We start from the raw sequence: 22,330 nt of genomic DNA, 5'->3' as shown, positions 1-22,330 counted from the left end.
ACGCAAGCACGACACCCCACCTCGTGGGAGGGCGGCAATTGGTGACGAACGCCACCGGCCGCTGACCAGTCGCTTCGTTTATGCGGGGATGGCGAGTGACGACGGGTGTTTATTGACTCACAGTCGCACAAGACGCAGATATGGCGCAGCTGGCAGAACAGAGGTGTCGCCTATTTCAAAAATGAGCGGCGGACTCAGTGTGATGCGAGAGACGGACGGCGCAGCAGGGCTGAGAGAGCCGGCGCCTGGTGCGCGCGCTGCGGCAAAACGACAAAAGCGGACGTGATCCGAGTTCCGAAGTCAGTTTACTAAGGTACTGCTACAAAGGTGGCGACCATGAGAGTGCACCTGCTGACGGCTCTGCTGCTAGCCGTCAGTGTGCCTGCTCTCGGAAGAGTGGCTGTGCAGGACGGCTCAGAACATCCTCCGAGCCGAAGAGCTCGCCAAGCAGTCGGCGGTCTCGGCTGCGGCCCGGGCGAGTTCCGCTGTCTGGACGGCACCTGTATCGAGGACTGCTACACGTGCGACACGCGCGCCGACTGTCCGGACGGCAGTGACGAGACGGAGGCGCACGGCTGCGCCGAGCGCTGCGGCGACGGCCGCTTCCGCTGTGACGGCCGCTGCCTGGACAACCGCCAGCTCTGTGACGGCAGAGCCGACTGCCCCAGCGGCACGGACGAGCTCGGCTGTAGGCCCGTCACCACGACCACAACCACGACCACAACCACTCCGCGGCCTTGCACGTACTACGAGTTCCGCTGTGATGGCCGCTGCGTGGACGATCGACTCCGCTGCGACGGACGCTGGGATTGTTCGGACGGCTCCGACGAGTGGGGATGCACCACAACCACTACCACAACCACTCCGCGGCCCTGTACGTACTACGAGTTCCGCTGTGACGACCGGTGTTTCGACATACGGCATCGCTGCGACGGACGCTGGGACTGTTCTGATGGGTACGACGAGAGATTCTGCACGACGACCACAACCACGACGACGACCACTCCTCGACCCTGCACGTACTACGAGTTCCTCTGTGACGGCCAGTGCATGGACAACAGCCGTCGCTGCGACGGCCGGGTCGACTGCTCGGACGCGTGGGACGAATGGGGCTGCGAACCTCCCACCACCACACCACGTCCGTGCTTCTATTACGAGTTCCGCTGCGACGACCGGTGCGTGGACAATCGGCTCCGCTGCGACGGACGCTGGGACTGTTCGGACGGCTCCGATGAGTGGGGATGTCGACCATCGACCACCACAACCACCACCCCAAGGCCACCGCCGTCGCCCGTCCCTGTGATCGGCTGTCGTACGGATCAGTTCCAGTGCCTGAGCGGCGAGCCCCGCTGTATAGACTCGTGTTACGCGTGTGACGGTCGTAAGGACTGCGCCGATAACTCGGACGAGTCGGAGGAGTACGGCTGTTCGCGGACGGAGCAGTGTACGACCGGCGAGTACCGCTGCGACGGCCGCTGTCTGCCGGTGGAGACGCTGTGTGACGGCACAGAGAACTGCTCGGACGGATATGACGAGCGGGATTGTATCAGAGCTGTGCTATCTGCCTGAGCTGAACTGCCCCACGCAGCCGCACTGGCTGGCGCGGCGACACTGTAGTAGCTGCTAATTTCTCATGAGAACCGCGCATGCTTTAGTTTAAGATTACTCAGCTTGTACGATATTTAAGACAGTAGGACATTTCATTCCAAGTTTAGTCGATAAAAATATTTTCACGTAATACCTGCGAAGTCAAAGTAACGTTTATCTTTACTTCGTGTGAATGGCCTCGCAATCGGACGCATATTTTGGTAGCTGTACCTACTCTGTATTTTCATAATAAATACAAGTTTCATCAACGAGTGTGATACACAATTACCGACGTGCGCCAGTAAGACGCCTTCTAGATCAGCAAAAACGCGAGCGCATCAGCTGACCCTGCACGTATGTAGTGCGCCAGTGTGACGTGAGATCTTAATTCTTAACCGACTTGGTTTGTCCGGGTCGAATTTCCAACCAGTCCCCAGAAGTGCAGGTACCCGATTTATGCGCAATCGGTCCAACCGTTGTTGAGCTATAGAAGCGAACTCTGCATGCAGCAGCACCCCAGCCGTGATGCATAGAAAAGCATAAACCGTTGGGTGTCCAACGAAAGGCCACGCTTCAGCGTATTCGATTCGGTCATAGCGGAGTTATCAGCGGAACAATCTTGACACCAATCACTTGGCAATGGCATGTGACAGGTGACGTAGTGGTTACCAAAATCCATCCATATGATCATATCCATTAAAATCCATACGAGATTAATGAGCCGTTGCACGGCGAGGCGGTGCAGGAGCTGGCTGCGCCGTCCACGCCTCAGCAAAGTAGGATGCACTCAAGTTTCTCATATACCCCTAGACTCTTATGCGACGGCGTATGGATATATAATAAGTCCAGCGTCCAGTTTCCCTCCAAAATTTGGACGCGTCGCCGTACGTGGCAAGCAAGGATGCGGACCAACAGCATCACAGGTCTCCCCTGTACGGTGAGGTAAGCCAGTTCGGCTCCATGGACAGTGGCCGCTACACGGCCTTCGACGCGCACCGAGCACGGACAGATGGCACAAGTATGACGACCACGAGGTGACTGTATAGTGAGTAGACTGAATAGAGGAGGCAAGCAAAGTTCGGCTGGCTACACACTCTTCTATTCGTGAGGGTAATGCGAGTTTGTTGCGGCCGGACTGTACTAACTGTTTTATGCTTTTTTAAAGCGTGGTAATAAATATCATGTTAATATCTTTGAATGTGAGAACTAAAGAATACGGACAACGGCCGAGGGTAAAGGATGTCGTGGCGCTGTGCAGACGTGAGGAATTTCAGAACAGCCTACTAACTGTGGGGAGTTCGCCACAACTATCAAACATCAAGCTCACAGCAACCTGGCATATATTTACGTTGGCATTCACACTGACGATAACAAAAACACGACAGTGTAAATTAAAGCACGCCTTGTCGATGTAAAATGATGTAAATAAAAAACGGCGCAGTGCCTGAGTGTTTGTGTGTATGTGAATGTGTTTGTGTGTGTGTGTGTGCGCGCGCACCAAAATGCAGTGTTTACTGTTTATCAAATGACTTCTATATGACTGTGATTGTATCACAGGCACAAATCACCAGCTGTGAGCTGACACAAGGAGCGGACACAAAATCACCAGCGGTTAAATCACAGTGGTACAGAAATGCAGCAATCGTCTTTGTTGAACCCTTAGTTCAAAATAGTTATAAAATCGTTAATCGCTAGCCGATAGTCGTTAAATCGTCATTAAGTTTAATCTGATACGTAATTTAAATGTATCCAATTTGACCTAATAACGATTTAACGAATAACCGTTTACGATCGATTTTAAAACGATTTTAGGCTAAAGATGTAACGAAAGCCACTGCTGATTTACTTTCCTAGCCTGTCCTATTTCATGAACAGCGGTATATCTATCACTTCTTTAGATAGCTGGTGATTTTCGCTTGCCGTGATACGGTCCGGGCTCTGGAAGTCTCGCTGATGACCTCGAACCGCGCGAACTGCTGCGTCGCGTCCCCAGAGTCGGCAGCGGCGGTGGGCGCGGCCCGGCCGGCAGCGACCGCCGAGTCGGAGTCAGAGTCGGTGCGCCGCCTCACGCGCTTCACGCCGTTGGTCGCCTCAGACTCAGTGCCGGCGGGCTGCCTGTCCTCGATCTGTTCCGGCTCCTGGCGACACAGCGAGCGGCAACCGGATCATCGGGCGGCCCGGCTCACTTCCAGTTGGAAAACAGGGATTTGGGGGAGCTGGTTGAACACTGAGGGACGGCCAATGACATTTTGAGCTGAAAAAGCGGCTTCACGTCACCCCCTTCCCTCAAAAAAGCAAATCGGCTGGCTTCACTGGATTTGCACAAATTCATTAGGTATCTTAAATCGATACAATCGTGACAAACTTGATAACAGGACCGAATCAATACCGAATCATGCCACGGCAACATTCTCCCATACGATTCAATCGCGTCTTTTTTTTAAGGCCCTTTCGGTCTGATAAGATTATTTCAGAGCCAGAAGGATGGGATTATAGGAATTAGGGAGAGACTCTGGGCAGGCACCCTAGCGAGTCACCAGGGCTGAGCCCGTCCAAAGAGACAGACCGACCAGCCCTCAAAGTACTCGCTGCACCCGGCTACGGGTGTGCTCCCTCGGGAGCAGCGGTGCCACTCCAAGGGAGCAGCCCGCATGGGATAAAGGTGCCTGTCCAGCCCGAACTGAGGGTTGCAGCGTGGAGGAGAAAGATTTGAATGTCATGTCGAGGATGGAAACGACGGACGGGTGTGAATCGCGTCTCAACTACTTTACGAGTATATCGCAACTCTATCCCAACTAAGCTCCTCCCACATAGTGATACGCTCGCTCGTTAGGTTGGTGATACGCTCAACCCACAACTCAACCCAATTCAGTCAATAATATGAGTATGTTATCACTAACAACAATATGATATCATATATCACATACAGCGGTCTAGCAGTTCTTTGTCGACAAAATTACCAGCTCTAATTTAGGAACAGGCATGCCTTCCTAAATGGAGACTGTAGTCCGATGAAATTGGAAGGCCGATTTCCAATTTACCCTAGTTCCAAACTTAGTCTCCATTTGTACTGTTCAATTGTACTGTACAATGTACCGTACAGTTTTGAAGGTACAAAATTGCACAGTGATTGAATAAGTTTGTCGAATAAATCACTAAAAAATAAATGAGTAACCGATTAAACCATTTTGCACGTCTCTGATACATATGTGTACAACTATAAAACATGTAGCTGTAATTCATTCGCGATTTATATACATCATCAATAAGTGATTCGCAAACCGACTCAAACTCAGTCGGTTGAAATTTTCGTCTTATTCAATTCAGTTGATTCTATTCATTCATATCTGAATTACTTATAAAATCCTGGTTTCACACTCAACCGTATAACCCGTAATCTGTACAGAATACAATAAAAATTAAATGAAATAAAAATAAAAATCGCAGTGTTCGTGCAATATTGGCCAGATTCAAAACGGACAAGTTGGAAGGGGGCAAACCAATCATGTTCGTAATATACAAAAAGAGTCGCACAAAGTATCCAACAAAATGGTGCTAATGCTGAATATGCCAAACCGCTCCATAAAATGCTGCCGACGTCTGATACAGTAAAACAGTGGCTGGTGGGGCGGCCTTGGACCACTGGCTGGCAGCCGGTACGGGTGTGTTTGTTTATACGGCGGACGCCTGCCTCAGACCAGTGCGCCGGCGACACCGTCCCTGTCCTTTACCCCCCTCCCCCCCCCCCGAGGTCTCCTTCCCAGAGGTCAATAGGTCACCTGCTCAGCTACGGATGAGGGAGGCAGACATTATCACAAGGCCCATCCGCCATATGAAATACATTATACAACAGTTTCGAATTTCGATCGTGGCATTTTTTACTTTTTTGGAAGAGGCTGACTGAAATTACCCAGTTTGGGCGGCCCGGTTTTTATCAGTTTGGGCCACAGAAGCCCGACGGGCGTCGCCTAAAAACTGTCCAATGGGACAAGGTCACGCGTTAGTGTTTTTCGGTGAATGTGGCGTGTCTGGTTCATTTCAAACGAACGGACGGGCGGACGAGAAGAAGAAAAAACGCAACATTTATAAAACATAATTAAAAAAGAAATCCTTGGCATCCCATGAAAGCATCACTGGCAAAAGCATCAATAGAGCGAAAACAATTGGTGGTTACAACATCATGGTCACCATTATTTTATATGCTTCATTTAGTTCAACCAATAGGCACTAATATTAGTATTGGAAGTTGTTACAGTCTTTCCCGAGAAATTCGCCATGATACTTACCATTTCAGCCGTAACGTCTGATTCACAGGCTGACCTTGCTTCAGATTCTACATCAAGCGACTCTTGACTTTCCTCTGAAACATAAAAATACATTTTGCAAATTAATCTATGATCCATCTTACACCATTGCTCTACGAAAGGACCAAGACATGACCCATTTATTGTAATGTTCCAGTTAAGATAGACATAAGAAATGTTTACCGTTTGCTAATCAGGCAAGCGGGATCAGAGGGAACGAGGGAAAATAGCTAGAGTACAGATCACTTCGGCGGAAAGACCTGCGATCGGAGCCAGTCGCCGTATTACAGGTCAAGTTTCTGTGGTCTGCATTCGTTGATTTAATTTCGCGGCGATTTAGCCTGACCTGGTGGGCTGAGCTAGGTGTTACTCTGGTACGATACCGCACCTGGCTGCTGCGGCGCTGCGGGCTCAGCGACCGGCCCCGGCTCCGGCTCCGGCCCCGGCTCCGGCTCCGGCTCCGGCCCCGGTTCCGGCTCTGGCCCCGGCTCCATCTCTGCGTCCGTGTCCGAGCCGTAGTCGGATCCGGCGCCCCCGGCCAGCCGATGGCGAACGAAGCGCAGCAGGTCCGGCCGCTGGCTGTGGCCGTCGTACAGTCGGCCGTACTCGAGCAGCGCCCTGCCGCAGGCGGAAAAACATACGTGTCATGTATTGGCTAAAGAAAACACAAGTTTCAGGTTGCATGACGTGGGCAAAATGGGGGAAATTCGAGCAAGAAAGTAAGGGATTGAGATAAAAAGTTTTAAACCGTCGACTTGTTTGCAAACAAGAGAAATTCAGCGCAGTCTGAAATCGGACTTACTTGTGGAGCGCTCCGACGGTGACATTCCTCTCTCGGAGGAACGCGTGGATGTCCAGCAGCTTGTCCCTCAGCATCTCGTCACCAAACGTCAGGTAGATGACTTCCCGGCCCGCCAGTGCCGCGGCCATCAGTTGCAGCAGCGCTGCACAACGCGAAAACATCACAGCCTATCAGTCTACAGACTAGACATAAACAAGTACTGTGTTAAAACACCCTCGCACAAACACTTTTTGGCTAGCGCGGACCACCAACACCGTACAGGGTTAAGAAAATAAACGCGAATCCAGACGGGTTAGATCTACTGTCTCCGGTTCACGCACGACTTATTATATGGGACATTATATAGGATTATATGGATTATATATTATATGGATATATGGATTATATAGGATTATATGGGATTATATGGGACATATACTAGGAGGCGGGAAATAATATTTGCCTTTGCCTAGAGTACTGTGGGGGGCTGGGGGCGTTTAGTTGACGGCTTCAGTGAGCACCGTTGTTTTTTTTTGCGACGGGTTGGTTTACAAATTATTACATCACATTCGATACTGAGAAAGCTTTGCTGGTAGGGTCACCCTTTCTTCGAACATCCATCAGGTAGCTGACCGTCCAGGGCAGGCAAACCTTTCGAAACTGACAGCTGCGAATAATTCACATCTAGGCACTAGCAGTAGTCCCATCCGGTCTAATGATCTATCACCACAGAACTGCACAGGTTGAGCAATCTCTGAACTACAGTCTGAGGTAATTTTCAATGGGAAAATGGCCCTGGCTGGGACAGTTGGTCAGTCTAGTCTCTTATTTAATTTAGTGTTCACTAAAAACTCGATCCATGCCTTATTAGCCCGGCGACTCTCTGTAGCTGCTGCCAGTGGTGCCAGTGGTAACATGATCAGCGAAAGCGACTTCAGGGAAAACGACAGACATCAGGACAGGCATTCAGGTATATGGACTCAAGGACTCATCATTTCAGAAAAAAGTGTTGTAGCGACAAAATATGCGCCTTGCACATCCCATGGAGGGAGAGCAATGCCGTAAATGCTACATTAATTCAGAATGACTTGAATATGAAGAAAAATGTATCAAAGGATACATTTTTTAAACACATCACACCAAAGGACCGCATCTAACAGACGGTTGGCATCATGTATGTACGCCTAGTATCGAATAAAGAAATGAGCAGTTCGCTGGCACACAGCGCACCCACCTTTGAGGTGAGGGTCACCGTTGAATGCGCCGCACCCCCAGTTGCCAGTGGCGACGGGAGGCAGCGGGCCACCCCCGGCCCAAGAGAAGCCCACGTACGCCTTGTTCAGCTCGCGCAGCAGGAAGTGCTTCATGTACTGCCGCTGGGGCTGAAACATCCGCAGGCATCGGACGAACATCAAATTTATAGATTTTACTAGAATGCTATGCTTACTCCACTCCAAATAAGCTCCACTAGCTGAACGAAAAAGAGGTTCAGTGTACATGTGATAAAAATGTTTCCAAACTCCAGCCAGGACGAAGGGTTCTGCCCACTTATCAGCTACCACACACCGGCAAACAATGCCACCTGCTCCTTCGCATATCTAGACATCAACTAACACCAAGATGTAGTTAGAAAAAATTCACTTTCAGTAGGATAACGACCGATATATTACGGATTTACATATAGCACTGTTACCATCGCAATTCATTTCGAGGAGCCTACAGAGGGCGCTGGACGGAGCGACAACAGAGCTCGGCAGCCAGAGTTGAAATGAGTTCCAGCGGCAGCCGCAGCCTTGGTACACTTTGGTAATACAACGGTCCACCTCGGTGAAGTACACGGAATCCCAAATATCCCGGTAAACTGTACGGTGTCCCACCCACCTGTGTAAAGTTTACGATGTCCCAACAAGCAAATTAGAATAGGTGCACGGCGTACCACTCACCACAGTGAAGTGTACAGCGTCCCACCCACCTGTGTAAAATGAACGGCGTTCCCCCGGATTAGAAACATGCGCTTCACTCACCTATGTAAAGTGTACGGCGTCCCACCCATCTGGGTTAGGTGAACCACCTGTGTGAAGTGCACGGCGTCCCACCCACCTGTGTGAAGTGCACGGCGTCCAGCGCCACCACCTGAGTGCTCCTCCGTCCGAACTCATCCAGCGAACTCGGGTCGGTGGCCTTGGCCGTCCACTTGAAGGTGTCGGCATAGCCCTCGAACTGGCTGAACCTCTCGCAGCCGGTGACCACCAGACACTCGGTGGCGTCTAGCACCTGGTGACGGCAGTGGGATTCGATCAGAGGCAACAGCGCAGTTCGTTTTTATCACAATGCATCGATATACATAGGGTCTCACGCGGGCACTTCTTATAACAATTGTTATCTAAATCACGGAAAACGGTATGCATGCAAGGCATTTACACCTCAACAAATCTTTGGCGTGCCTAACCAAAAAGGCTTTGGTAAAGGTTGGAAGCGTGGGATTCTCAACGAGATCCGGAACAGCCCTTCTTCTCCTTGTCTGCCTAACCATTCGTCACACTGTTTGAGTGACGTGGACTGTATAAGGGAAATCGTTTGTATCTTGGTACGAGGAACGCTCGCCTCTCGCCACCGACCGGGGCCGTCCCATAGACCATCCGGTGTTGTTACAGCCCTGACAGACTTCCGTTGGGCGGGCCGATGCGGTGGAGAGGCGGCCAACCCTCTCCAGTGACTGGATCTCAGCTGATGTAAATCTACTGCGACCTCCCGGTTATTCCAGAGGTGGAATTTCCCAGCCTCATGCCAGCCCTTTGGCCTCTCCGCTGTCCAAGTGAGCATGCATAGCATACATGCGGGCAAGACATCTAAGTTTTATTTAGGACCTTCGGCTTCTTCAAATCGTCTCCGAAACTGATTCATTAATTGATTCATGATTTCAGGGCATACGGATTTCCGAAGTTATCGAAGCCCATAATTCAGCGTCTCCGAAATTCAGCCACCGGCCAACAAAACATCAATTATCACACAGCAATATTAAAAAGATTATTTTCCTGAGAAACGTACCTATCGGCTATCAAATGCTTAAACGAGGCCTAAGTAGATCTGAAAAAGTTCGAGCTTTCATACACGACAGTACTGACCTCGGTGAACAGTCGAGCGACGATCAGCTCCGGGTTAATGAGGAATCGGATCTCCTCCTGAACGCAGCCGTCGCCCAGCACTCCGCCGCCCACAAACTTGTTGGCAAAGTCCACCTATAACAATCAAAACATACCTATAATCAAAACATCCATGATAGTTATACGCTACATAACAAAACAAGTTAGACAGCATGACGTCACCACTGCTCTCAAATCTGATTCCAAAACGCACATATGAAAATTATCGGGAATAATTCACATGTTAAAATAAGGCGACGTTCGAGTTTCTCAAGTTCAGTTTTTGCCGTTTTTGCTCGTTTTGCTCGTTAAAACGCGTGCTTTTTCGAAAAACATACTTGGAGCCAGAGTCCTTTTGAAAAAAAACGAACTATAGTCATTAGGGAGAAGCGAAATTCCACACGAAGTGATTATATTAGTCAACAAAATGCCCGAATACTGTTTAGAGGGACATCAGCATGATTCGTAAAGACAAACGTTGTCGTTATTGATGAATGACGACGTTGATACACGAAATCATTTCGCTTTCTCCCTAATAAGTAAAGAGAGCAAAATGACTTATCTTCGGAGAATATCTTATCATACACCCTTCAGAAAAAAAATCCCAGTAACCCCATTCATAATCGTACCGGATGGGTGCTTTCAAAATGCCATGCCAACTGACGATGCCTCTTCGTCAGCGTAAAACAGAACAGGGATCCAGATGGCAGCACTATTACGGCCGCGGTTGCGGCTGTGACCTGACCTGCAGCGAGCCGAGCTGGTCCTCGATGAGGCCCTCGCTGTGGCAGCTGAGCGCCGGCAGACGCGCCTCGGACGCCGACCAGTCCGGCAGCTCGGCCGGCGACAGGAAGCGCCGACTGAACGTCAGCACGCCCGTCGGCTCGCGCCGCAGCACGCGGTGGAAGTAGTGCAGCAGGCACTTGAGCTTCTCGACGCGGCGCTGCGACAGTCCGGCCGTCCCCGACCGGCGTCCGCCGCTCCAGCAGAACAGACGGTTAAAGTTGATGTCAGGATAGTTGCTGTACGGGAAGAGAGAGATCGCTTGTCAATACAAGTCATTTTACACCTCATGAGTATCACCACTTTACTGATGTAGCGATGAAATGCGACACAATGGAGCCTAGGACTCATTTTTACCTTACTCCTGTATCCGATGAGCAGCAACACACACACAGCTGCATGGGATCAGGCAAACTCTTTCAATACCGATACAGAGAGGCATGTGGTCCCGGTCTCCCTCACCTGTACTCGGCCGGCCGCTGACCGCGCCGGGCAGAGTTTCGGCGCGGGAACGTGCAGAGGAAGGCGTTGGCGAGCAGCGAGGCCACCTGGAGCTGCGACAGTGAGACCGAGTGGCTGCGGTGGCGGGCGAGCAGCGGCAGCGGCGCCGGCAGCAGCTCTGGCAGCCGCAGCGCCAGCCGGCACAGCTGCGGCACGGTCACCGTGAACAGGTGATGGCGCTCCTCGTCGGCCAGCACCTGCCGGCGTCCCACCGAGTCCGTCAGACAGGAGCATTTGTTTACCTCATCGTATGTATGCGCATCGCACATAAATCGATTTCAGTTCACTGGTGGTCCGAGTGCAGAATGTCGACACATCAGCTGTACCCAGTACCCACCTCATCAATGAAGTACCGCAGCCCGGAAAAATCCCACTTGTCCTTGTAGCGAGAGTTGTAAGACTTGATGGCGTCCTCGAGGGCGGCTGAGCTGTCTATATTACGTTGGAGGGCTTCCTGCAACCACAAAAAAATGAGAATGATAAAAACTCGTCTAAAAGCTTAAAAACCTAAAATATTTATCGAATGTGAACGTACTTAAGCACGAACTATCACACATCATATCTTTCAACAAAAAAGTTTGACGAAAATAATTATTGTTAAGTGTTAACCCGCGCCGTGCTGGTGGCCTGAACTTTCCACCGAGTGCTGGGGGGGGGCTTTTGACGCCCCCCTTCTAACTCGGCTCCTGGGCCACGTAGCGACACGCGGTCAGCGGCAATCGAAAGAGCGTCAAAAATAAGGAAGAAGACACTTCAGTCAATTTTTAGGTATGGCCAAAGGTCAGGTCACCAGAGGTCACCAAAGGCCACCAAGGCCTTTGGTGACCTCTGGAAACGGGTCACCAAGGAACGAAATAGCGCGGGGGTGGCACCCCCCCCCCCCCATGGGTGGAGAATGTTTGAAAAAGTTACCCCGGCCGGCGACCAATAGTCGGAAAGACGATATGCTCACATTGTTGTCAACGGTCATCATAAGCAAACCCCTTACGCAGCCTTCCTCAATGTTGGGCAGCTCAACCTCCTATAAAACAAACAGGGAGTCGATCCAGGAATATCGACCGGTCCCGGTCTCGCAGCTCAGTCGGTAGAGCGTTGGACTCCGCGTGGCAAGAGTACGCGTCCCGGTTACAACAGTCCGATTTCGAGGCGTGCAACGGACGCTCGGTGTTAATGAGCATCCTGACGAGTACGCTATTATAAACAGGTATGGTTGCGGTCTTTGGCACTGGCAGGCCAGTCGAAGGCAGCGAGGTCAAGCATTGTTTCAGAAAAAGTGCGCCGAAAACGCGCCAAATTTTCGAAACTGAACCCGATTTGAGAGCAGTCTTGGCATTGGCGACCACACGCGGGTCCTGGGGTTGGAGATTATGGTATGTCAAGCGAATAGTTAGTTACCTGATTTGCATTATTACGCCCATGGCAGTGAACATTTGAAGAACGAGTTTTCTTTTCTCGTTTGGAGACAGCTTCTAGGATTTACAAGAGAGGAAAAGTTACCCCGGCCGCGCCGGGGTAGCCTGAAAGTTACCCCGGCCACGGCCGGGGTGGCCGGGGCAGGTTCTCCACCCATGCCCCCCCCCCCATGTGCGTTCTAGGATGGGAAAATGGCATGTGCGGGCGAGGGCTAGAGAGCAAAAACTGTAAAAATAGCCGTTTTCACCAACAACAGTTTTTCGGTAATAACTTGATTCAAGCAAGTCACGACATTACTTTTGCCAGCATCGTGTTCCTCTCGTCGAGACGCGTCGAAATAACTATTCGCTGACCTTGAAAGGTCATTTTGAATATTTGACCTCAGGTCAAGGTCATGGGCTGACCAGAAAGGGTCATGTTGCATATCGGTCGATCCGTATCGTCGAGCTGAAAACATCTGACGTGTTTTCATCGCTCTAGCACGCCTCTATCAAAAGTTATAACCAAAAACTGCCAGCGACCGTTCATGACCTGATATGACCTCAGGGGCACACAGAGGGGTCACAGGTGCATTTTTCCGATTCAGTGTGGCATGTTTACGTGTCAACCGATGTTTGAGAGCGTTTTGAACATCATTCGTCCAAAAGAGGCGCATTTCATTTTTTCCCATTGATTTACAATTGAGAGGTCGCAAAACTGACCTGAACTTAGGTCACATACATCAAAAATCCATTCCAAGATATATATTTTATACATACTGTTGCTCATATCAATCGCTGAAAGTTTCAGAGTGATCGTTCAGTCGGTGTAGCTCTAGCTATAGCGAGCCTTTGAACTTTTTTCTGAGGTGAGGTCACTTGACGTGACCTGGGCCTCGTTTCATAAAGCGAGTCCGTAACTTACGCCGGTTTTTGGTCTTGTATTGCAAGTGCATGTGAAGCGATGACGATAGTTTGAATCGTTGAATTTATTTATTCATCTTGCAAGCAAAAACAGAAGGGAGAAGCGAAAATAAATTTATCGCTTCACATGCGCTTGCAATACAAGCCCAAAAACCGGCGTAAGTTACGGACTCGCTTTATGAAACGAGGTCCCGGTGACCTGACCTTGAACGACCCGGGTCTGAAAGTTTCACATGTGCGGAAGTGATGTATGAACAGGGGCCGTATTCACGTCGACTTCGTAAGTCGCTTTTCCTTCGTAAGTATGATTTGGTATTCATGTCGATACTTCTAAGTTTTTTATCGACGGAGTTCACGTGGATAAAAAAATTACTTAAGAAGTAGGTCAAACTTACGAAAATTCTTACGAAAATGATCGACGTGAATACGGTCCCAGGTGTACCAAAAAATGACCCATTTTTTAGATATTCGCGAAAAACCTGAGGGGGGGGGGGGGCGTAAAAACGCCCCCCAGCACAACTGTCAAAAGCAAATGTTGAATTTATTATCAAAGTTGAGACTTTCAACTCACCCATGACTTGCGTCACCATGCCAAGCATAAACTTCACGCCGTTACCGCATTACACCAGACACCAGTCCCAACGACGACCCATCCGCACGTGGATGGGCGCAGGGACGGTTTTTTCCAGCCCACCCACCGACTGGAGGATACGTCACCGACCCAGAGGGGCGAGCCGGCTGAGCTGGCACCCTCCCTCACTTCCAGACCACCCAGATCGGCTGACGGCTCACATAATACTCGTTCGTTTTGCTTTGAATGCCCACTACCCAGACGAAACGCCCACTCTCAGCAGTCCATTCAGGCCCGAGTTTTTTCTCGGAGAATGTTTGCGTCAAAGTAATCAACAGAGTCTCGATATGCATATCAATCAAGGTTACCCCGGGATCACAAGGGCAGCGCTGTGATGGAAAACACACCACTGGCCTTCAAAATGTACTCGGTAAATACAGCCTTTTTAGCCAGCTTTGTTTTTACCATAGAGGGTTGAGCAGTGTATGTTATTGTGTCAAAGGGAGATAATGACCTTTTTCCACAAAATCTGAGTTAGGACCATTTTCTGACAAAACACAACAAGTTATAATGTAAATTAAAACCATTTTGCTCAATTCGGTACCTTGCCGCAAATATCTCAACTTGAAGTCACGTTAGCGGGGAGCGCTGAAAATGACCGTTGAATAAGTACTTACATCACTTTTTGGTACTTGCATGTAATTTTGTAAAATGAGCGTATTCCTTACATCTGATCTTCATCACATCTAGTTAGTTAATGGTCGTCTATAGTGCCTTCAAAAGATATTCATGGTTTGGGGGTGGTTTATGTCTAAATTTACGCAACTATTTTTCCTGTTCATCATCTGACGCCATATGCTGCTATTTTAGTAGCAACGACTCAATTTTGAATCGGACCCGCCGACTGCACAATAAAAGAAGATAGATACAACACTTTTGCGGCATCACTGAAAAACTTATGCAGTACTGTTATCAAAATTCTCATAACACCGTTCGACAAACCTGAAGTCTTTTTGAAATAAATATGCTTGTATTTTTCGCTTCAGGCTCTGACGCCAAAATAATGAATTTCGTAGTCGCAATCGCAAGATTTGGCTGCGTTTCTGGCGCATGCCGTTCATTTGTGGCGCAAAATAATACTTGGAAACAAAGAAGAGTAGGCACTATGTACCCCCGAATTAGAATCTAATTAATTCTAAACCGAATTAACTCTAATTCAAATTAGAATCCTTACAACCAAGCAACGACAAGGCGATAACATAAACAAAAACCCAAGCGTCGCTGTTTGAAACAAAAGCGCCATATACTGCGACTTTTTTATAGAGAAGGACAGCGCATTTCGGTGGGTGTTACAAGTACTGCAAGTACTGCTTCTTTTTTGCAAAAATAAAAACCTTTTTCACATACGAAAATGTGCTAGGAAATTTTCATATTTTATAGAAACTACAGTAGAAATAGTATAGATGTCGAGTAATTTTTATTTAAGAAAAAAGAAAGCTCATTATCTCCCTTCAAGGCGATGGAGCTGGTTGCCAACGCTTATTTTTTTATAATCTCCACACAGAGTGGACATTTAAAACAGCGTTTTAATCCGCGCCGTGTTGGGGGGTTGGAGCGGGACGTTTTTACGTCCCCCCCCCCCACCCTCAGTTTATTTTCCGCGAATAGCGCTGCCGTTTTCGGTACACCTGTTTATAATCTTTCCACCACATTTTGTGAAAATTTCAGACCCGGGTCGTTCAAGGTCAGGTCACCAGGGCACGTCAAGTGACCTTATCTTAGAAAAAGTTCAAAGGCTCGCTATAGCTACACCGAATGAACGATCACCTTCAAACGTTCAGCGATTGATAAGAGTAAGGGTATGAATAAAATGTATATCTCGGATTTTTGTATCTGTGACCTAAGGTCAGGTAAATTTTGCGACCTCTCCATTACAAGTCAATGGGAGAAAATTGAAACGCGCATTTTTTGGACGAATATCATTCAAAACCCTCTCAAGCATCGGTTTATAGGTAAACATGACACACTGAATTGGAAAAATGCACCTGTGTCCCCTATGTGTGCCCCTTATGTCATCTCAGGTCATGAACGGTCACCAGCAGTTTTTTTTGCTATAACTTTTGATAGAGACGTGTTAGAGCGGTGAAAACGCGTCAGATGTGTTCAGTTCGACGATACGGATCGGCTGTTATGCAACATGACCCTTTCCGGTCAGGTCATGACCGCAGACCGACCTTGTCCTGAGGTCAAATTTTAAAATGACCTTTCAAGGTCATCGTATAGTTCATTCGACGCGTCTCGACGAGAGGAACACGATGCTGCTAAAAGTAATGTCGTGGCTCTCTTGAGCCAAAAGTTATTACCGATTTTTTTTTGTTAAAACGGCCATTTTGGAATTTTTGCCCTCTAGAGGCTAAACCGTTGACCTGAGGTCAAATCTGAGAGCATTATTCAGAAAGGTCTGTGAAAGGGCTATCGAAGTCGCTTTTCCGCGGCGGTGTAGCTCTATTGGTTCCCGAGATAGCCGTTGGTAGTTTCCAAATTATTGAAATGGACTTAATTTGAACTTTGATGACCTCTGGTGACCTGATCTTTGACCTGACCTAAAAAATGACCGAACTGTTTCCGTCATTATCTTTGACGCTCTTTCGATTTCCACTTACCGCGTGTCGCTACGTGACCCAGGAGCCGAATTAGAAGGGGGACGTTGAAATCCCCCCCCCCCCCCCTCCAGCACGACACGGAAAACACGGGCCACCAGCACGGCGCGGGTTAATGGCCTGGACCACATTCATTAAAAAATAATTCACAATGCGTGTACGTGAAACCGTGCTTGGGCCGATCTATGCTGTAACGCGTTACGCTCCTCTCAGAGCGCGTCTGCGGCCGACTGTAGTCCGGTCAGTTTCAGACCACAGGTACAGTGCAGTTCGCTATGGACACACCTCAGCGTGTCCTCACCAGAGGCCAGACTGGGAAAAAATACACGTTATGCCGAATTCAGCTCATGGCGGCAAACGAATTTTTCGGCGCAGGGCGGCCGAATTTTTCGGCACGCTGGTCAATCCAGCAGCAGATTCGCCCTGCGGGCGGCTCTGGAGAGGTTTCGGGACGAGACGTCCACGCCCCGGTCGCGTATTCGCCAATTGTATTACACGAATCGGCCAACCAATAGCTTGCCTCCTGAGTGACGTCAACGTGGCGTCATACTTTCGGTCCTCGCCCTGGTGGCGTCTATTGAAGCTAGGTTTTAAGTTATTGACATTTGAGCTACATGGCGTACATTATCGCCGTGGCGAAGTGGTTAGAGTATCGGACTGGTGATTCAGAGGTAGGTGGTTCGAATCCACTCGGCGACTTCGATTTTCGTGTCATCTGTCATTGTGCGTTTTTTATACATTTGTAACGGCGTGCACCTAAGAAATCAGACGTAGGCATTCTTCTAATGAATATGTTGCATAAGATAGATATTTGCAGTCCAACCGATTGGTTCGGTTTCGGTATTTTCCAATGGTCTTTGTTTGTATTTGGTTTGGTAGCGGTGTTCTGATTTTCTGTGATTGACATCACTAATGCATAGTGCATACTATGCGAACGTAGCCAATGGAAAGACAAATGGTGCTGGGCGATGGCCATTCATTGATCAATATTTCTCACTGCCAATGGGTGATAGCACGCAGCATTGACAGGGGCGGCGCTGACCTTTTGAAAGTAGGTGGGCACTTGGCAAGGTAAAGTACCTAAAAGTAGCGAAACCTAAGATGAAAAGTAAAAATAGCACGCTGGTAAGCAGGCTATTAGATAGCTTTTCGTGTAAGAATCACCATGCACAAAAAAGTTCGGCATAGCTGTTAGCGTAATCACGGGACGAGATAATCAGTTTCCGGCCGTCAGAGCGTCATCTATAGGAGCTATGCCCTAACTATAACTTTTACATTTCAGCCGCCAGGGGGATACCTAAGTCCTCTTACTTGGAATCTAGTTAAAGTCAAAAGATTTATATTAGACGTTTATGAAGATAACTTGGGACTGGTTGTTAAGTTGCATGCTCACGGCGGGCTGTGATCAATTTATCTCTAGACATGTCTTATCTGATCGATGAAATAATACAGGAATCCGTTGTCATTCGAGTGTGTTTCATAATAGCTCTTCCGACTTTGACGAATATCGACAGTGCCGTAACAAAATTGGTAGTTCAGGTATAGACTGCAACTGCAGTTCTTTTGCAGCTTATTCCTTAATCAGATGAACACTTGTCAGAGATTTATTGGGCGTACGTTATTGGCGTGCGAACGTAGGGGCCAAAAATGCGCGTCTACGACCGACTTCTTTTTAAGAGAAAAGAACCGCTGAAGCAAGAATCGATCCACCGACCTGTCGTCCATCACACCGAGACTCTAACCACTAGCCATATACAATGCAAAAATAGTCTCAACTCAAATCTAGCCTCAATGCATGCATTGTCGCGGCGGATGGCTATGACGTCGCACTAGAGATGTCGCTAGTTGATGGGCCGATTCGTGTAATACAATTGGCGAATACGCGCCCCGGTCGTGGCGTCCTCGAACTGGCGAGCCGCCCTGGATCTACTCAGCAGTGTTCGCCACGGGCCCCAAAATCCCCAGCCCAGCCCGGCCCGGGCCCATGGGTTCAGAGCCCGGCCCAGCCCGTAGCCCGCTCTTGGCAAATATTCCAAGCCCAGCCCGGCCCGGCCCGTCAAAAATAGCAATCTAGTTATTGTCTTAGTCTATGGCTATAATAAGCATGATTGATTACACTATTTTGAGAACAATTCAAATTGCATGAATATTAACATGGCAATCATGACTCCCTTCTTTTCAATGAATATAATCATTTCAAGCACCTATGGCACAAATTTTAACAGTAACAGCAAGCACCTCAGTCAATTAGGTCATGATTACACACCTATAAAAAGTTTACATGATTATATTAACTACATTCTATGAGTAAAGTTATCTTGCAAGCTGATGTGTGTGAACATTATCATTAATAATTGGTGACTGTAATGCATACTTGAAGGAAGTATTTGCAACATACTCTATACTTCCCAGCACTTACCAGCAGAAAAAAAGCTTGACTTATGGGAATTGATGAATCTGTCTGGGATTGACCTTGCTGTTAAATTCACTCCATAGATGCTGCAATATCAAAAGCCTGAGAAAGCATACAAAATAGGTGACACTAACTTTAGCACTGTCTTCCAAAAAAAGAGAAAATCTATCCATTTATCAGCAAAACTGATTTAATCTATTTTCAATTCATGCCCACGTGTCAACCGAATCTCTGTGGACAACTATCTGCTACTTTCCTTGCTATTTTATGTTAGGCTCTTTTCAAGATATGGATATCGCTAGCAGCGTAAGCAGAAAACATGGTAAGCTTGAAATGTCATTGGGTACTTTTGCGACTTGTACGCATCATCATCATCAATCGAAAATGAGCGAACACTTCTTGATTGTCGCAGCTGCGGCAGGTAGCGATTCTGACGAATTGTATAATAAAACATATATGATCAAGTTTTTGTTTTGTTTTTCGTTCGAGTTTTCAGACTTCGTGATTTTGGTTTTATTTTTTATTGGTTTAATTTTGTTTTCACCTTGATACTCACTTAAAAAACGTATTTATTTGATATACTGTTGTGTATACTAGCTAGATGCCGCCACATAAACATAGCGCCGCCGCCATGATTGCACATTTTGTTGAGAAGGGGCTGGTTTGTTGTGATTTATTTTGACAAATTTATGGACATTTAAAGAAGCTTTCATCGCGAAATACTCTGTAGAGTTCCTCGTTACTTACAGTGTGTTTTGTGAGTATCCTTTTAAGGTTCTGTTCGTAAAAAAGCCGTCGGTGAAGGAAAAAAGACTGTGTTGGAATTGTCTCACTATCGCCATATATAAGTGTTAACTTAATGTAGCCCTGTAGCCCATCATTGTTGAGTGGCTTCTTAGTTTTTGGAGTTGTAGTGCTAAGTAAGTTGTTCTGATGACTACATTTTAACTTTTATTAACAAACTAATGATGCTAGAGATTCTCTGATCTTTTTGGTTGCGGAATTTTTATGAAAACCCTCCTATGTGTGACATGATGTGATATTGGATAATTCTCAAGATTCCCAAAATTCAATATCAAGTAGGTTTTCTTTCACATTGCTTAAATTTGGTTTAGTTTTTGTATTTTCCCAGTGGGTTTTGTTTGCATCAGTTTCCAAATTTTCTTAAATTGACATTAGTCGCAAAACCCATAGTGCACAAAGTTCTTGGCCCGGCCCGTCCATAGCCCGTTAACTAATGATATTTGGGGGCCCGGCCCAGCCCGTAGCCCAGCCCGGCCCGTGGCCCGTTGGGCTGGCCCGGCCCGTGGCGAACACTGCTACTCAGCGGAGGAGCGGCCGCCCAGGTGAGGCCTCAACCCTCGGCGTGAAGAAGACCTTGTTGAACATCGCGAGCGTCGTTAACCCGCGCCCGGCTGGGGGTCCTGGATTTCCACGCCCTGCTGGGGGGGGGGGGGTGTTTGAACACCCCCCTTCTAACTCGACTCCTGGGCCACGTAGCGGCACACGGAAGGCGGCGTTCGAAAGAGCGTCAAAAATAATGACGAATTCACTTCGGTCACTTTTTTTGGTCAGGTCAAAGGTCAGGTCACCAGAGGTCATTGAAGGCAAAATTTCGCCGATTTCCAGGTCGAATGTCGACAATTTCCAAGAAGCCAACACTGGCCAACGCATAACTCGGGAACCAATAGAGCTACAGCGCTGCGGAAAAGCGCTTTCGATAGCTCTTTTAACGCCCTTTCTGATAAATTCTCTCAGATTTGACCTAACGTCAACAGTTTTACCTACAGGGGGCAAAAACTGCAAAAATAGCCGATTTTTTCGGAAACAGTTTTTCTGCAATAACTTTTGGCCCTGGCCTTGTACGAGCTAACTTTTACCGGCATCGTGTTCCTCTTGTCAAGACGCATCGAATGAACTATAACTTGACCTTGAAAGGTCAACCTGAATATTTGACCTCAGGTCAAGGTCATGATCTGACCTGAAATGGTCATGTTGCATATCAGTCGATCCGTATCGTCGAGCTGAACACATCTAAGGCGTTTTTATCGCTGTAGCATGCCTCTATCAAAAGTTATTTGCGAAAAACTGTTAGATACCATTCGTGACCTGAGATGACCTCGGGGGCATAAACAGGGGTCACGGACACCATTTTCATGTTCAGTGTGTCTAAATTACTTGTAATTCAGTGTTTGGGAGTGTTTATAATGTCTTTCGTCCAAAAGAGGCGCATTTCAATTTTCTCCCATTGACTTATAATGGGGAGATCGCAAAATTGACCTGACCTTAAAGGTCATCGATATCAAAATTCTGAGACATACATTTTGTACATGTTATTGCTCTTAGCAATCGCTGAAAGTTTCAAAGCAATCGGTCACTCGGTGTAGCTATGGCAGACATTGAAAGTTTTTATGAGGTGAGGTCACTTCAAGTGACCTTGGCGACCTGGCGCCGCCGTTGTTGAGATATTCGCGATAAAACCACAGGGGGTGGGGTGTTCAAACACCCCCCCCCCCCAGAAGGGCGCGGGTTAAGTAATACTGCAGTGGGTTCCTGCCCACTGCGGTATCGAGGGAAATGAGAGCGCTGACGACCTGGCGAAACAAGCGGCCGCCCTGCCCTCAAACGCCCGCTCGCTGACCAGGGCGGTTCATTGTGCGGCCTCGCATCAGTGTGGCGCGACAACTGCTCAGAATCACTATTCAAGCCACTCCTCGGGAGCACGCCGCCGCTCCTTATCCCCGGAGAGGAACGAGAGGACACCGTTTCGGTGCACCAGATGAGGGCGGGGCGGGCTACTGGGGCCAGTGCGTGCACCGAATCGGCTGTCTCCACTCCGCGGCGTGCCAGCACTGCCTGCCAGCAGTGCCCTGACAAGCGGTGCCCCGTAGCATTCTGCGCTGTGTGCCGAGAAGAGGCTGACGTGCCGGAGCTCGTGCTGCTCTGCCGCCCCGCCAGTCTCAAACACGCCTCTGCGTCGATTTTTGTGGCCCCGAAACTTCCGGCTCCAGCCTTGTTTCACGGCACGACGCCACAGTGCGCTAAGCGTAGTGAGGTATTGGGTTTCCGTGGAACTTTACTAACTTATTCGGACACCTAAGATGGGAGAGCGTCCAAGGCCCCAGGGCCCAGAATGCTCTGTTTGGTATAGCCTTGATCAAAAGCTGTGCACATACGTGCTTTAAATAAAAATAGACACCCGATTTCGGTGCAATTCATGCAGAAATTTCAGCACAACATCACTTGCACCAAATTTCGGCACAAGAGGGTCT

General features: G+C 48.5%; 3 protein-coding genes across 5 annotated transcripts in view; 2 read left to right on the top strand and 1 right to left on the bottom strand.

The window, feature by feature from the left end:
• The first annotated feature begins 210 nt into the window (after positions 1–210).
• On the top strand, positions 211–1,950 carry LOC122389398 (low-density lipoprotein receptor-like). Its single transcript, XM_043381366.1, has 2 exons — positions 211–249; positions 282–1,950. The coding sequence occupies exon 2, from the start codon at positions 337–339 to the stop codon at positions 1,567–1,569; it is 1,233 nt and encodes a 410-aa protein (XP_043237301.1). The 5' UTR covers positions 211–249; positions 282–336; the 3' UTR covers positions 1,570–1,950.
• A 960-nt stretch (positions 1,951–2,910) lies between these two features.
• The window catches only part of LOC122389397 (poly(ADP-ribose) glycohydrolase-like), a 20,361-nt gene continuing 941 nt past the window's right edge, over positions 2,911–22,330 (bottom strand). Inside the window, exons 3-12 of the mRNA XM_043381364.1 lie at positions 11,437–11,553; positions 11,061–11,296; positions 10,561–10,837; positions 9,798–9,911; positions 8,773–8,946; positions 7,907–8,054; positions 6,694–6,835; positions 6,280–6,509; positions 5,874–5,947; positions 2,911–3,725 (exon numbers count right to left, since the gene is read on the bottom strand). Of these exons, the coding sequence (XP_043237299.1) occupies positions 3,474–3,725; positions 5,874–5,947; positions 6,280–6,509; positions 6,694–6,835; positions 7,907–8,054; positions 8,773–8,946; positions 9,798–9,911; positions 10,561–10,837; positions 11,061–11,296; positions 11,437–11,553 (1,764 nt within the window). The 3' untranslated portion in view covers positions 2,911–3,473. The remainder of the gene's footprint in view (positions 3,726–5,873; positions 5,948–6,279; positions 6,510–6,693; positions 6,836–7,906; positions 8,055–8,772; positions 8,947–9,797; positions 9,912–10,560; positions 10,838–11,060; positions 11,297–11,436; positions 11,554–22,330) is intronic.
• Positions 19,684–22,330, top strand: part of LOC122389399 (TBC1 domain family member 13-like) — an 18,026-nt gene continuing 15,379 nt past the window's right edge. The window contains exon 1 of one of the 3 annotated variants that reach the window (XM_043381368.1): positions 19,684–19,719. The gene's annotated coding sequence lies outside the window, so the exon portion shown is untranslated. Of the gene's footprint in view, positions 19,816–22,330 lie in introns of all 3 variants that reach the window. The other 2 variants (XM_043381370.1, XM_043381367.1) reach the window with 2 other exon arrangements.

The sequence above is a fragment of the Amphibalanus amphitrite genome, unplaced genomic scaffold, assembly GCF_019059575.1.
Source record: "Amphibalanus amphitrite isolate SeventyFive unplaced genomic scaffold, NRLGWU_Aamphi_draft 000357F_arrow, whole genome shotgun sequence".
Lineage (NCBI taxonomy): Eukaryota > Metazoa > Arthropoda > Thecostraca > Balanomorpha > Balanidae > Amphibalanus > Amphibalanus amphitrite.
The sequence above is the reverse complement of the archived record's forward strand: the minus strand, read 5'-3'. Positions and strand labels throughout refer to the sequence as shown.